The 17,533-nt window shown below is 35.6% G+C and overlaps 1 protein-coding gene across 8 annotated transcripts in view; it reads left to right on the top strand.

The window, feature by feature from the left end:
• The window catches only part of LOC123531715 (rho GTPase-activating protein 15-like), a 67,725-nt gene that overhangs the window by 34,274 nt on the left and 15,918 nt on the right, over positions 1-17,533 (top strand). For all 8 annotated transcript variants that reach the window (XM_053518772.1, XM_053518771.1, XM_053518769.1 and 5 more), the window contains 3 exons: positions 4,414-4,509; positions 6,527-6,620; positions 15,492-15,623. In XM_053518772.1, coding sequence (XP_053374747.1) covers positions 4,414-4,509; positions 6,527-6,620; positions 15,492-15,623 — 322 coding nt within the window. The remainder of the gene's footprint in view (positions 1-4,413; positions 4,510-6,526; positions 6,621-15,491; positions 15,624-17,533) is intronic.

Raw genomic sequence — 17,533 nt, 5'->3', positions numbered from 1 at the left:
GAATGAGATGACATGTCATGCACAAAGCCCAAGCCCTTAGCTCAAAGGTCATGGTCACAGTTGGCAGTAAATAATTTTTCCTTGACCATATGTCTGTCATTTGTTCATCCATCTGAATATGTGTTTCTCAAAAAGTATTAGGCCAAGAGTCATCAAACCTCACATTGTCATTCAACATGTGAAGCTGTCCACCTGGTGTTTTACTGGGATATCACAAAGCCACATTAGAGTTATGGCCCTTGACTGGCTTTAAAATTTATGCCGCTTATATCTCACAAAGTGTTTGACCTAAGGCCATTAAAGTGATATTTCCCTATAAAAGTTATTGCAAAATTTTGGCTAAAAAATTAAGAATTCAATGAATTTAAATTAAGGTTAATACATTTTTTTGCAGTAAAATTAACAATTTTCAAGAATATTAAAAAAAACTTCACATCCTTGAAGGCTTTAGAATGATTCTCGATATTGACATTATGGATAAAATCCCATTTTCCGGTATTAACCACTAATAAACGCCCGTTTTCACGGTGAGGGGGGTATCGGCCATTACGCTACATGGCGATAGTGTTTAGATTATCCTTTTTTGAAGTTTTAAACAAAGAAAATGAATAAAAAAAGTATTGCAGATTATCATTAAACATTGTTGTAATTAAGATATAGCAAAAATATCCTCAAAGTTTACTTTTTTTTTGAAATTTTATATTTTTTTCTACACTGCCGCTTCCGTGGCTCGATACCGAAGGTGTGAAATTATTTGCATTTTTCAAGATAAACAGATTATTTTTGCAAAAAAAAATTGCCGAAGTCGTAGAATAGTATTTCCATTGTGAGAAAGTAAGATCTTTTCATAAACTCTTATCTTCTGGCAAAAATAATCGCTAATATTGTAAATGGTCTTTACATCGGTTAATCTCGCCAACCCCCCTGACCCTATGTACGGAAATACCGGAAAACGGGATTTATCAATAATGTCGATATGGTCAATGTATAACTTTTTTTTGGATCTTGTATAGTAAAGCTGTAGTTGGCAAAAAACGGCTCTTACAAACATTACATTCAGTTTAATGAGGGGACTCCAGATGTGCGCAGTCCTGTAATTGCTTTATACAAAAAGAAAATATTAGATTAATTAGTTTGACTATCTATCTCCTAGATATGCTGTTTCCATATATGAACAAATTACCCTCTCTATACGAACAAAGCATTGTCCCTTGGGTTTTCAGTGTTGCATAAAAAAAGTCAGAAAATGCATATAAAGGGAAATGGAAAGTCTAATCACAATTTGTCAGGGAATTTCTGTGCCATTAGAGAAAATAATCCTGTGTCTGGGAAAAGTCAGGCAATGTCTGATAATTTGTGTGAACCCTGATTCATGCTCAAGTTGACTAGAAAGATCTTACTTAGTGTCAGATATCCATGGTGTAGTTTTTCTACACACTTGATGAGGTGTGGCCCTGGTTTGCCACTGATAATGGGTAATTAGTTAGTTGAAATGGTTAGAAGGGTGAGAACATAGATCGGCCATGCCAGTTGAGTTATGGTGATCAGAAAATAACATCCCTTTTTAGCTCACCTGTCACATAGTGACAAGGTGAGCTTTTGTGATCACCCTTCGTCCGTTGTCAGTCCGTGCGTCAACAATTTCTTGTCTGCATGATAGTGGTTTCATTTATGATTTTATTTTAACCAAACTTGCACACAACTTGTATCACCATAAGATCACGGTTCCTTTCTTGAACTGGCCAGATCCCATTATGGGTTCCAGAGTTATGGCCCCTGAAAGGGCCAAAATTAACTATTTTGACCTTGGCTGCATAATAGCAGCTTTATTTATGATTTGATTTTTACCAAACTGGCACACAACTTGTATCACCATAAGATCTTGGTTTCTTTCTTGAACTGGCCAGATTCCATTATGGGTTCCAGAGTTATAGCCCCTGAAAGGGCCAGAATTAGCTATTTTGACCTTGTCTGCTCAATAGCAGCTTCATTTATGATTTTATGTTAATCAAACTTGCACAAAACTTGTGTCACCATAAGATCTCAGTTCCTTTCTTGAAATGGCCAGATCTTAAATGGGTTCCAGAGTTATGGCCCCTGAAAGGGCGAAAATGAGCTATTTTGACCTTGTCTGCACAATAGCAGCTTCATTTATGATTTGATTTTAACCAAACTTGCACACAACTTGTATCACCACAAGATCTTGCTTCCTTTCTTCAACTGGCCAGATTCCATCATGGGTTCCAGAGTTATGGCCTCTTAAAGGTTCAAAATTGGCTATTTTGGCTTTTGCAGCCATATAGAGACTTCATTTATGGTTCTATTTGATACAAACTTCCAAAATATCTTCAACAACAATAAATCTTGGATTCCATGACAAATCAGATCCAATCATAGGTTCCAGAGTTATTTTATATCTGATTTCCTCCCCTGATTGTAATCAAAATGGATTTATATCAGTAAGTACTTACAGGACTTATTTGAAATTTCATTATTGTTATTAGTTGGACTGAGACAATCAGGGTATATAACTATGGACTGACTTTATGTCAAATAACCTCCCTTTATTTCAAATTAAAATTGTTATATCTCCATAACTAATGAAGATACTGATTGGAAATTTCATTTATGTCAACAGATTTATTTGGCAGATCTTTCTTTTGTCCCCTTACAATATTTTTTTTTTTTAATTACTTCCCTTTTACGTTACTATAAATAGCTTAATTTTAGTAACTTTTTTATTATTGGGCGTAAGGAAAACACAAGACCAGTTTTCTGTGGTAAAACATGGATGGTACCTCCAATTTTTAGGTGTATTTTAACATATCTATACCTTGTAAGATTTTTTTTTCTTTTTGGTTAAATTTCTTCCCTTTGTTGTTCCTGTCCTTTGGACTTAGATATTTTTTCTGAGGACCTTCTTGTCCTCAAGTGCAATGATAACAGGTGAGCGATATAGGGCCATCATGGCCCTCTTGTTTGGATATTACAAAGTCTCAACTTAGGGATTTTTTTTATCCACAAGTCATGGGCATTGTTAAATTTCAACCTCTGGTGGAATTTTTTATCCATACTCATCTCAACTTTGGTGGGATTTTCGTATGCACAACTCATCGGTGTGTTAGATCAACAGTTTCGTTTTTCTGTTGAAAGAACATAATGTCATACATGTGATAAGTTCAGAATCCCAAAACTGGAGGTTTGCCATTTTTCGGCTGGAGTTGGGGTCTCAAAACTGGAGGTTTTTTATCGACATAAATTACGCGCGCGGACACAAAATTTAGAGACAAAATCCAACATTTTAGGCCGCACAATAACGCATAACCCTACACCAGAAGAAACAATCCTCATAACTCTTGATTAGAAGTTTTATATAATGTCCAGTATCTCTGTTACATTCAAAGCTATTGACTATTATGCCCCTTAAATACTGGCAAAGCTTGAATTGCCCCTTTTACTGGCATAGCTTGAATTCAGAGTCAATCACTGAGAAAAGTCGAGCATGCTGTCTTACAAAAGCTCCCTCTTGTTCTAACTAAGTAACTTTCTTGACAGGTTAAATTTGTAGAAACAAAGTCTCAATTTAGGGGTGAAATGGTGGTGAACATGCATTAACATTATTCTAATCGAGGACTGAAAAAAAAAACGAAGCTCTAAATAGGTCTGAACACAACTCCTAAATTAATTCCTTACCCCACCCACTTTCGTACAAAAATGCTGATCATTAATGATTTTGACATGAAAAACAGAATACAGAAATGCATCAACATGTCTTTACCCTTACCAAAATAATGTAGATTGATATCAAATCAGTGAGTGCATGTTTTCATCAATTTTTCAATGAAATAAGTCCGACTTTATTAGCAAATTAATTTTGTAAACATTGGAAGAAGATGGCGTAACTGCATAAGGGGAAATAACATTCATTTTCTAAAAATAGTAATGGGTTGGTTTTTCCAACAATTATTTATGTGATTTTATTATTGAATAATCAAAAAATCATTTCAGCTGGGAATTATTTCTTATAACTGGGAGTTTGTTTTTTTTTTGCTTCAAACTGGTAAAAAATGGAGCCTAAATGGCTTTGAGAATAGACCGATATTCGGCTCCGTGAGACAGGTGGAAAAGGCCCAGCTTGTCTAATCCCTTATCAAAACAATCATGTTACCAAAATTCACCTGTGAAAAACAACTCTTTCCTCCAGCTACATGTGTGTCAAACATGTATAATACACAACAGTCCGTGACACTTTGATTTACTGATTTTTTTTTTTTTTGAAAAGCGGGAGAATTATGGTTTTGGTCGGGAGACGGGAGGCAAGGTGCAAAAATCGGGATTTTGACCCTCCCGCGCGAGAGATCACGTGTATGATAATGTCATTATCTCAAGTGTCTGTTATGGTTTCATTTTCAGATTACCTGTTCAGATTGTCAGATATTGTTACAAGCGGATGATGAGTCGAAAATGCAGGAATGGTTCATGAAAATACATACTAGAATACAAGAGTTGGTTAGTATCTAAACAAGGCTGTTTCTTGATTCATTTCTTCAAAGATACAAAATTAAATCAGCTTCAAGTATTCATGTTTGGTAGCAAAGTTTTGTACACCCACAATTTTAAGGTCACTTTTGGCATGGCAAACTACCAGCGTCAACATATTTTAAAATGTCTGCTTTTTTGAGCAGGTTTTATTCAGTGTTCACCAAACTTGGTCACAATGTTTATTGGCATAATGTCTTGGCCACGTTCAATAACCAGCTCGATAGTATTAGTTACTCTGGAGTTCTGTTCTTGAATTTGTCAAAATTGAGAAAATTGACATCTTATCTGCTCAGTAAGAAAAGTATTTAAAAGTCGAAGGTTATTTGCTGTGATGAATGTTTATTATAACTGTTTGATAACTTTTGTTATTATTGCATACTAAAGTGTCATACCAATTGCTTGCAAAAAGTCTGCCAATCACAAAACTCTCCAGACAGGTCAAAATGCATGACTTCAGGCTGGTTTTTTTCTTAAGAAAAAAAGAGCAGAGTTTTTATTCTTTAATGCTTTTTTACTTAAATATTCTGAATGCAAGCGTATTTTATCTGCATCCGTATCTGTAAACTCATGTTGAATAGACATACTGTGGGTAGATGGTGTTGTTAATCAGTGTTAAAGCAAACAGCTGTTACAACATTGTTATAACTGTAGTCATCAGATTGAACAGTTGATTTTAGTTAAAACAGATGGTACACAATTGATTCCTTTGTGATTATGTTTTGAGAAACAACCTCTGTGATTAATTTTACCTCACCTGTGCACATTGTGATCTCTTAGTGTCTGTGGTCTGTCATCAACAGTTTAATGGTTAACACTCTAGAGGTCACAGTTTTAAGACTTTTTCAGAATGTTTTCAGATTTTTTAAATTTTCAGATTGGTATGATTACATATATTTTTTCAGCTAGAAAATCCATTGCATAATCTCAAGATTATTTCCGCTTAAATGATTCTAAAAATAGAAAGGCTAGCTTGATATAGACATTAATTTCACAATTTATTTCTTTGCTATGCCATTTAAAGATAAGCAAGTAAAATGGAAGTTCTGTAATGTCAGAATGATGTTAGGTGGAGTGACTGATTCATACATTGTGATTTATACACAGTAACAACGAAATGGACATAAACAAAATTCACATATGGAATTGATAAATTTAGAATATATGTACAATGTATGTGTGGAGCATGTACCTGTCTACAACAACATAGTACAATTTCTTTTTCTGTTAAGGTAGTTCTGCACGTTTGATTTACCTTAAGTAACAGTGTAATGTCAATTATCTGGAAAACCTAGAACAATGTCTAATAGCCAACATGTATATATGGGTAGCATAATTTTTGCCATGAATCTGTTATATCTTGTGTGTTATGGGGCTACTGTCAGTCTTCGGTTTAATTTTGATAGTAGATAGGCTTTGATATAAAGTAAGTCAAAGTAATAACATAAAATAAGCAGCAATGTAAGTTCTATGAATTATGAAAATTAAGCATTTTATTTGGCCTTATGATTGAAAATATGTTAATCTACATCTTTGGAAAGTTCCATTAAAATTTACATAAATTAAATGATTGTGGATATTTTCCAAATGCAAAAGTGTCATCAAAAGAGCAATTTTTTCAAAGGAGCCAATTGTAAAAATTGACCAGAGGAGTGGTGTTACAAAAAATCAAGCACATGGCATTATATTTTATTGGTTGAATTTCCTTTGGATACAATGGTGCTTTGAAAAAAAAAGTTAAATTAAAATCTACATTGTAGAACAATATTTGTTTCAAACATGCTGAACTACCTTAAATGAGATTTATAGCAATTTAACCTCTCCATAGCAACAACCTCTGTACAACAAACACATTTTAATCTTCCTAGCAGTGTGGTTAAGAATGCTCTTTATATTCCTGTGTATATGTACTGCATACATGAAGAATATTAATGGTATACTGTGTTTTGTTTTACAACTTTAAAATGATTATTTAATGATGTTTCAGGGAGGCAGCCCAGATATACCAAGCTCAGGTCAGACAAGTACAAATGCACTAACACCAGAACCTGACAAAGTTAGCAGAAAACCTTCATTTAAAGGTAGGATTGATTTCGCATCTCTGCATTTATTGAATTTGGAGTTTTGCCTTCACTTGTATCTGATAGTGTGTAAATTGAGTTTTTATGCCCCCAAAGGGAGGCATATTAATTTTCAACTGTCCGTCCTTTCGTTCGTTAGTTAGTTCATTAGTCACAACGTTAACTTTTTGCATGAAGGCACTTTACTCGCGAACCATTGCACCCAGGACCTTCAAACTTCACGTGCTGATAGTACTTATTAAATACACCACCCCTAATGACTTTGGGGTCACCAGGTCAAAGGTCAAGGTCACAGGGGCCAACGTTAACTTTTTGCATGAAGGCACTTTACTTGCGAACCACTGCACCCAGGACCTTCAAACTTCACCTGCTGATAGTACTTATTGAGTACACCACTCCTACTGACTTTGGGGTCACCAGGTCAAAGGTCAAGGTCACAGGGGCCAACATTAACTTTTTGCATGAAGGCACTTTACTCACGAACCACTTCACCCAGGACCTTCAAACTTTACATGCTGATAGTACTTTATGAGTACACCAACCCTACTGACTTTGGGGTCACCAGGTCAAAGGTCAAGGTCACAGGGGCCAACGTTAACTTTTTGCATGAAGGCACTTTACATGCAAACCACTTCACCCAGGACCTTCAAACTTCACATGCTGATAGTACTTATTGAGTACACCACCCCTACTGACTTTGGGGTCACCAGGTCAAAGGTCAAGGTGCTGCGGGGGCATTTGTCACCATTAGTGACAGCTCTTGTTCTTGTCTGGCGTCCATCAGCAGTTGTCCATTGTGAGTTGTCTCCTGTTTTACTGTTAACTTTAGAGCTCACACAAATATAGCCTGGTGTTAATGAAACATTATAATCCGATTTATTTTCACATTCATAAATATTTCATGCTAACTGTTTTTGTTCACAAAAATAGATCTCAAAATTATTTTAAATGGAAAATTTCTTCTTTGTACACAAAAGGCTAAAGCATTTGTGGTATGAAAGTGTCTGTTGGTGATATCAGAGAGCAGCAGAAAGCAGTGTAATGAGGCTGGAAAAAAACCATGATGAAATAGTGTCTGATGGAAAAATGATGCAAATTTAAAGCAGAATTTCTGATGAAAGACAAGTAATTTAATAACAGTTAAAACACATTCAATAAAAATAATTCATCAGTTACCGTTAAGAAAAAACATGTTTGCAGGAAAATAAAATCTAGCAAAGAGCTTTTCCTGTTAAAATGTTATCAAACAAATTACTTCTGCAGAACAGTGACATAATACAGGAGAAAACAAGAATCAGTGACGTAATACACATTACATGCAAAATTACTTGATTAAAGTGCTTGATAAAACGTAGGTAAACATGAATGTAAATCAAGTTCTGATCTGTGAGTTGTAAGCAAAGAAATATATTGGAACTTAACAAGAAAAAAAAAAAAACATCCAAAAAAGTACAAAAAGGGGATTTCAAAGAAATTAAAAGACATGATGCAAATTTGAATTATTTTGATTGTTTGTATAAACACTCTAGATACAGGTTTCAATTATGGCTCAAATTTGATGGAATTTGGTTTGAATGTTTCCCTTTAAGTTAATAAAATGTTTACAACATTTTCTTCCTGAAACTTGTCAGATTGTCTTTATGAAATCTTGGTCATGTTGGAAACTTTGTAAAGTATGCGTTCAGAAACAAGGTCATCAGTTCAAATGATAGGAAAAATGTTTATGCCCCCTTTCGAAGAAGGAGGGGTATATTGTTTTGCAGATGTTGGTCGGTATGTAGACCAATCCATTTCCGGATGATAACTAAAGAACGCTTAAGCCTAGGATCATGAAAGTTGATAGGGAGGTTGGTCATAACCAGCAGATGACCCCTATTGATTTTGAGATCAGTAGATCAAAGGTCAAGGTCACAGTGACCCGGAACAGATAAACGGTTTCTGGATGATATCTCAAGAACGTTTGGGCCTAGGATCATGAAAGTTGACAAGGAGGTTAGTCATGACCAGCAAATGACCCCTATAGATTTCGAGATCAGTAGGTCAAAGGTCAAGGGCACAGTGACCCAGAACAGTTAAACGGTTTCCGGATGATAACTCAAGAATGCTTGGGCATAGGATCGTGAAAGTTGATAAGGACGTTAGTTATGAGCAGCAGATGAACTCAATTGATTTTGAGGTCTGTAGGTAAAGGTCAAGGTCACAGTTAAATGATTTCCGGATGATAACTCAAGAACGCTCGGGCCTAGGATCACAAAAGATGATAGGGAGATTTATCATGACCAGCAGATGACCCCTATAGATTTTGAGGTCAGTTGTTGAAAGGTCAAGGTCACAGTGATCCGGAACAGTTAAACCGTTTCTTGACGATAACTTGAGAATGCTTTGGCCTAGAATCGTGAAAGTTGATAGGGAAGTTGATCTTGACCAGTAGATGACCCCTATTGATTTTGAGGTCAGTAGGTCAAAGGTCAAGGTCACAATGACCCGGAACAGTTAAACGGTTTCCAGACGATAACTCAAGAACACTTGGGCCTAGGATCATGAAAATTGGTAGGAGGTTGGTCATGACCAGCAGATGACCCTATTGATTTTGAGACCAGAGGTCAAGGTCACAATGACCCAGAACAGTTAAACCATTTCCAGACTATAACTTGAGAATGCTTGGGCCTAGGATCGTGAAAGTTGCTAGGGAGGTTAATCATGACCAACAGGTGACCCCTATAGATTTTAAGGTCAATAGGTCAAAGGTCAAGGTCACATTAATCCAAAACAATAGAACTTTGTGTACAGTGACCAAATAATTTCTGTTCCTTGTGCAATTAATGAATGCACCAAGGGGGACATTTCGTGTTCTACGAGCTCTTGTAAATACTGTAGAAGCCAGAGTCAATCAGGTCTTTATAAAAACTTAGGTCAAGTTTAAAACTGTCTTAATTAAGTTTAAAAAAAATATGTCACTAGGTTAAATCATAGAAAAATGTTGTTAGATGTTTGTCAGACCAGATGTCTTTATGAAATCTAAGTGATGAATCTGAGATCAAAAACTAGATCACTTTCAGATCATAGAAACACCTTGTTGAAACTTAAGAGCCCACAGTTTCTGCCTTATATTCAATGATGTGGTTAATGGTTAGAATGTTGATCAATCTGGGATAAATTAATAACACATGAGCACATGTACATGAATATCATAGGGGCAGGGTAATGGCACATGTACATGAATATCATGGAGGCAGGGTACTAGCACATGTACATGAATATCATGGAGGCAGGGAAATAGCACATGTACATGAATATCATAGAGGCAGGGTACTGGCATATGTACATGAATATCATAGAGGCAGGGTAATGGCACATACACATGAATATCATAGGGGCAGGGTAATGGCACATACACATGAATATCATGGGGGCAGGGTAATGGCACATGTACATGAATATCATGGAGGCAGGTTAATGGCACATATGCATGAATATCATAGGGGCAGGGTAATGGCACATGTACATGAATATCATGGAGGCAGGGTACTGGCACATGTACATGAATATCATGGGGGCAGGGTAATGGCACATGTACATGAATATCATGGAGGCAGGGTACTCGCACATGTACATGAATATCATAGAGGCAGGGTACTAGCACATGTACATGAATATCATAGAGGCAGGGTACTGGCATATGTACATGAATATCATGGAGGCAGGGTACTCACACATGTACATGAATATCATGGGGGCAGGGTAATTGCACATGTACATGAATATCATGAAGGCAGGGTACTAGCACATATACATGAATAACATAGGGGCAGGGTAATGGCACATGTACTTGAATATCATGGAGGCAGGGTACTCGCACATGTACATGAATATCATGGGGGCAGGGTAATGGCACATGTACATGAACATCATGGAGGCAGGGTACTAGCACATGTACATGAATATCATGGAGGCAGGGTACTAGCACATGTACATGAATATCATGGAGGCAGGGTACTAGCACATGTACATGAATATCATGGAGGCAGGGTACTGGCACATGTACATGAATATCATAGAGGCAGGGTACTGGCATATGTACATGAATATCATAGAGGCAGGGTACTAGCACATGTACATAAATATCATACAAACAGAAACTGTTCAACAATACTTGGGTTAATGACAGGAAACACTTAACTGACAATCTGTACAGGTGGAGAGAAAGATACTTCTAAAGTTAAGTTTTCTCCCTTTATGCAGTGGAAATATAAAATATTTTTGCTTCTCACATCATGCTCTAGATCTCACTGATAATCTTTATTTATAGGTCATATAATGATACAAATATTGATTTTCATAAGTACATTGTATATGATTTTAAGATTTGTAAACAATATTTTAGGAGATATTTATTAAGTTGGTTGATACTTTTGAATGAGTATCATATGAAACCCTTCAAATAAATGACAGACTTGTGAAAGTCATATGAATTACATATGTTGCTCATTTAATATGAGAATAATAAGTGGAGGTGTTGTCATGTGCAGGATATGAAATGTTTCATGCATCTGTATAATGATCAGAACATCAGAAAAATAAAAAGGGGAAAATACACATGAAGATATAGTTGAAAATTATTTTCATCTTGCTTTTTATCTTTTATTGTTTAATAAAATTTGTGTGAATGATTTGTTTGCTGAAAAAATCAAGAGAAAGTTTTCTAGTCAAAGCAGTTCAGGATACAGATTTTTACAGTTGGTAGAGGTTATACAGACCTTAACTACAAGTAGCTATTGACAGGCTATTGTTGTTTTGGTATTACATGTAGTTTTTTCTTTGATAGAAGTCTTAGATAGAAATGCTTTTAGTGTGAAAATGAAAAGTTAGGGCTGGACAAATTCTTTGAAAAGAACTTTTCCTGTTGGATGAGCTACCTAGAATGTTCATTTGTCCTGCTACACTTTGTACTTGTCCTGCAATTTACGAAGAAAAAATGATTTTTACAGAGAGTGTCTTTTTATGCTCCCTGAGTGGGGGAGCATATAGTTGCCATCTTGTCCTTCCATCCACCCGTCTGTTACTTCTTGTCTGTAGGATAACTAAAATTTATTAAAGGTACCAAGCTCATTGAGAGGAAGTGCGGTGACAAGGAACCATAACTCTAGGTGGCCCCATTTTTGAATTATCTCCTTTTCTGGGGCATAACTCGTATACTATGCAAGGCATTGACTTGATACTTTACATATTCATAGAGATCTGTGACAGGGAGTGCAGTTTACCACAACTCTTGCTGACCACATCTTTGAATTATCTCCCTTTTTGTTAATGTTTGTCAAAAGCATGACTCCTATCCTGAAAACACTTAGATTATTACATTTTACATTTCTCTTCAATACAACCTCCGTGACTGAAAAGCCCCTTATGCTACAGTAATTTCGGGGATCAACCATCGGTGTTGCCAATCACCGTGTTTAAAGTCTGTTACAAAGTGAACATACCATAATTATGGTTTAAACTATCAAGCTAATGCAATCATAATTTTGTACTGTAACAGATGCGGACAGATTTTAGAGTTGTGAATAACAAATCAACTTCTGTTTTAGATCTTTAGCTATTCAGCTTCTGCATGGCTCTGTTTATTATTTGATTTATTATATTTTTGGTTAAAAATCACACTCATCTTGCAGGACAATACTGTAGCATTTTCCATTTGCCTGTAGCAGATTTCTATGCATATTTCTATGCATATTTTATGAGGGAAAGAGTGGATTTGTTGAGCTCTGAAAGTTTTTTATTTATATTCTCCATTTAATTTATCCTCCCGCCAAAGGCGAAGGGGATATTAGAAATGCTCTCCGTCCGTGCGTCCGTCCGTGCGTCCGCAACGATCTTTGTTCGGAGCATAACTCCAAAAGTACTGGAGGGATTTTCTTCAAACTTCATACACTGATAGAACACATTGGGAGGAAGTGCAGTGTGCAAGAACAATAACTCTACCTTGCCTATTTTTTGAGTTATTCCCCTTTATCATATTTTCTTAAAAAATTTTGTCTGGAGCATAACTCCAAAAGTACTGGAGGGATTTTCTTCAAACTTCATACACTGATAGAACACATTGGGAGGAAGTGCAGTGTGCAAGAACAATAACTCTACCTTGCCTATTTTTTGAGTTATTCCCCTTTATCATATTTTCTTAAAAAATTTTGTCCGGAGCATAACTCCAAAAGTACTAGAGTGATTTTCTTCAAATTTCATACACTGACAGAACACATTGGGAGGAAGTGCAGTGTGCAAGAACAATAACTCTACCTTGCCTACTTTTTGAGTTATTCCCCTTTATCATATTTTCTTAAAAAAATTTGTCCGCAGCATATCTTTTTCATGCATGGAGGGATTTTTAGCTCATCTGATTTTTTGAAAAAAAATGATGAGTTATTGTCATCACTTGAGCAGTTGTCGGCGTCGGCGTCTGCGTCGGCGTTGCCTGGTTAAGTTTTATATTTAGGTCAGTTTTTCTCCTAAACTATCAAAGCTATTGCTTTGAAACTTGGAATACCGTATTTTAGTGTGTATAGGTCGCACTTTTTCTACCCATTTTGCTGCCTGAAAAAGTTCCTGCGACCTATACGACAGAACATTGCCAGCAGTGTTTTTTTTCGGGCCAATTTTCTGACCGTAGCTCTCGCAAAATTACGTGCATCTGTTACGAACGAACAAAATGGATAAAAAATATCAATATCGGCGGCTTTTCAACCAATAGCGGTTACTTTCAATAAAATATATCGTAAATAACCCATACAGACTATTAAAATTACGAATGACTTTAATTCAGAGATGTTTTTGCAGTCTGAATTACGTTTGTTTCTACTTTCGTTTTACTGGACGCCATTGACATGTACTCCGGGTATGATAAAATCCGGACAGATCCGTCCTCCATTCCAAACATTGTTTATACTAATTCTTAGTGTATTAAAAAGCTTGAATGATTATTTTTTACTTTTGATTTTTAAATAAAAGAAAAAAATCCAAAAAGAGATATTTTGTTAACCTTTTTACTCAGAATCAAAAGAACGCGGTTAATTACATGACACGGAAAGGTGTTATAATTGCTGTGCAAACAATTCACACTTAAACTTGCATGATAACAGACGTCTGCTGCCAATTAGTGTCAAAAAGCCGCTTTTCTTTGATGTAGTCTGTTACCGATACTACTGTTGGTACGAAACGGTTGGGAACGAAAATAACACAGTCCGATTTCCACCAATCAGGTTCTGATAATAATTCAGTCCGCGGCATCAATATGGCCGCCGCCATAACTTTTTTGCCGGTAAATATTAAATATTGCTGGGGAAAAAATCCGAAATTTAACTGCGACTAATACGCTAGAAGTTAAATTTTCCGACCATTTCCAGAGCAAAAATTAGATGCGGACTGTACATTACCGCGACCTATACACACCAAAATACGGTACTTGTTCACCATCATAAGCTGACCCTGTATAGCAAGAAACATAACTCCATTTTGCTTTTTGCAAGATTTATGGCCCCTTTTGTACTTAGAAAATATCAGATCTTGTTATATATCTTGGCACAAATGTTCACCACCACGAGATGGAGTGTCATGCGCAAGAACCAGGTCCCTAGTTCTAAGGTCAAGGTCACACTTAGAGGTCAAAGGATACAAGAATGAAAACCTTGTCCGGAGCACTTCTTCTTCATGCATAGAGGGATTTTGATATATCTTGGCACAAATGTTCACCACCATAAGACAGAGTGTCATGCGCAAGATCCAGGTCCCTAGGTCTAAGGTCAAGGTCACACTTAGAGGCCAAATATCAGATACAAGAATGACTTTGTCCGAAGCATTTCTTCTTCATGCATGGAGGGATTTTGATGTAACTTGGCACAATTATACACCATCATGAGACAAAGTGTCATGCACAGTTCCTTTCTTTAGAATTACTTCCCTTTGTTGTTACTTTAAATAGCTTTGATTGTAACTTTTTCATTACTAGTCGTAGGGAAAAATCGAGACCACTTTTCAGTAGTACAACATGCATGCTACCTCCAATTTTGAGGTGTATTTTGACCAATCTCTACCTAGTAAAGATTTTTGTGTGGACTTACAATTTTTTTCTTTTCTTTTTTTTTTTAAAGATTAACTTCCATAAGTTGTTACTATAAATAACTTATGTTGTAACATTTTTATAATTGACCACAGGAAAAAAACAAGACCACTATTCTGTGGTACAACCTGGATGTTACTTTCCAATTTTAGGTGTATTTTAAGACATCTCTACCTGGTAAGGAGTTTTTTTGTGGACTTAGAAAAACAAAAGACTTACAATGATTACTAAACAACCACAAAATTAAAATTCCTTTTGCAAATACAGCTGCTAGAGTAAAGAAATTTGCTGTGACGGGCATCTATTGTGACATTCTGGCACTCTTGTTCCCTGTTAGCTTTCCATTCCTTCTTTTTACAGTAGCCATATAGAAAAACATCATACAGCTATACTGTTCATGAAAATTAATAAAATTTAGTAGTAAACCACCTCACCACTGAATAATTCTTTCTTCCACATCTTTAAAACCCCTGATGTGGACCACAACTAAACGGTTTTTCAAAGCTTCTCCCAAAATGAATACTTTCAGACACTAACTTGCCAGGAACTTTGGCCTTCAATTATAATATGCCCGGCGGGGGGATTGGCCATGTCTAACATGGCTCTTGTTAGAATGCTCTCGTCTTTGGTAGTATAAATATTGAATTTACAATGGCTATGTTTGAGAGAAACAGTCATAATTGTTGTCAACCACAGCATACACTGACATTACATGACCAGCCAGTTCTTGTTTTATAATTCAGAGAGATGTGATCTTGTTTCAGATAGAAGTCACAGTAGAAAACAGTCAGATTCAGGAACTTTAGAAAGGAAAGGAAAAATTAAGAATGTTTTAGAGAGGTTTATGAGCAACAGAAGTGAGAAGGAGAAACTCATCAAAAAGGGTATTTATAAAGGTAGGTGTTGTTATAAAATAATACCAGATAGCATAGTCATAGCCATATATAGTATAAATGTGTTTAAAACATATAAAGTCATATTTTTTTATCAAGAGCAGATGCAGTGGTACAGTGGTATTAAAGTGGATGGGCTGTCAAACCAGGGATCTTGAGCTAGAGAATCCATTCCTCCAACTTTACTAGCATTAGGATAAGAGAGATAATATAGATATTTGATTAAGTGATAAAGTAGCTATTACTTAAACTGCAAATGATACTGCAGTTGAAGCATGTTTTTCATTTGTCAGGGGCATAGCTAAAACCAGAATATTCAGGAATAATAAGCTACCTTAATTCTTTGTTTTCATAGGTATGCTCTCCATGGAATATCTATGGTATGTTCAGGAGCATTTTCTGGCATACCTAGGTCCTAAATATGGCCAAAAGGTACACTTTGAAAGCACTATTTATGAAAATTATGTATAAACCTTGGCCAGCAGTGCTTACACAGAGCTATGCCAATATATGTAAATAAAATGAAAAAGTCATTTTAATTTCAGTTCTGTTTAGAAAATTTAGCAGGAACAGAGCTGGTAGTAAAATGCCAGTCCCACACATTCATCAAAATTCGGATAAGAGCTGTATATTTAGATCAGTAGGGGAAACTTTCCATTTTTCCTCCTTCTAACAACTTCATAAAAATTGTATTATTCTTCCTGCATATTGTTTTGCCCTGTTTCTTCAAGTGCATAAACTTATGTTGATCAATAATGAATACCATTTGAACTTAGAACCATTCATTTCTTAAGTTCAGCTAATATTGATATGACGACCTCCATATTGTTTTTGGTCCTGTAATGGTCAGGTCACGTCGGCTCGCATGAAACTTCATTTCCGATCAATAACTTGAGAACTATTGACCAGAATTTAAACTTCATAGTATTGAATGCTTAGAGTAGATGGCCCATATTGTTTTGGGCTCACTCTATTAAAGGGTCAAGGTCACAGAGGCCTGAACATGAACTTTTCCGCATATATGGCTACTTAATATGTTGAACTTCATGGAATATAGAGAAAATTTTGTGTGTCCAACTCTTCCCACACTAATAGCCTGATTTGATTCAAACTTTCACAGATGAACAAGGTTGATGTGTAGATGACCATAAAGGAAGGATTTTTTTCTATGAATATTTTTACTGCAGTTATGGTCCTTTGATAGTTTTTGCAATATAGAGGATAGTATGTGGGGGCATTCATTTCCTATGGACACAGTTTGTAGTTAACATTGCCCTGCTTGATGATTGCTAAAACAAAATAATATTTCCAGATGCTTCAATACTTTTTGCTGACAAATATAGTTTATACTCGTATACATGCAGTTCTTGTTTTAAATGTTGTATTACTTTATATTACCCTAGCTGAAAATGATATAAAGCAATAGTATGCATCATCAAAAAACCTGAAAACAGAGAAAAAGATAAATTTTCTGGGTGGAAAAGGGGTCAAAATTCTGACTGAATGCAAATTCAGTGTAAATAAAAATACCTGTGTTTCCTGATTGGTAAGTTATGTTTCCTGTGCAGGAAGATTTTAACTTATAAAAGATTAATAAAAATTGTGTAAAGATAATAAAAAAAAATCTGAATGGTGGAAATTTAGATAAAGTGTCTAAGTTTAAATTTGCATATTTCATTAAATGACACCATTGATATTCTTATGCACTGGGTCTTTTGATTGAAACAAGTGAAAAAATGATTAATTTAATAACAAGTTTCCTGTTCAGCGAAATAGGGAAAAAGTATGAATTTATTTCCTGTACAGGAAGTTTCCCCTACTTTCAATATTACAAAACCATTTAATATTGTTCCCATGTTTCTTTGTTTCAGTTAAAATAGGTTATACATTAGGGACCTAAATTCATGGATTTT

Source organism: Mercenaria mercenaria, chromosome 11 (assembly GCF_021730395.1).
Source record: "Mercenaria mercenaria strain notata chromosome 11, MADL_Memer_1, whole genome shotgun sequence".
NCBI classification, from domain to species: Eukaryota; Metazoa; Mollusca; class Bivalvia; order Venerida; family Veneridae; genus Mercenaria; species Mercenaria mercenaria.
The sequence above is the reverse complement of the archived record's forward strand: the minus strand, read 5'-3'. Positions and strand labels throughout refer to the sequence as shown.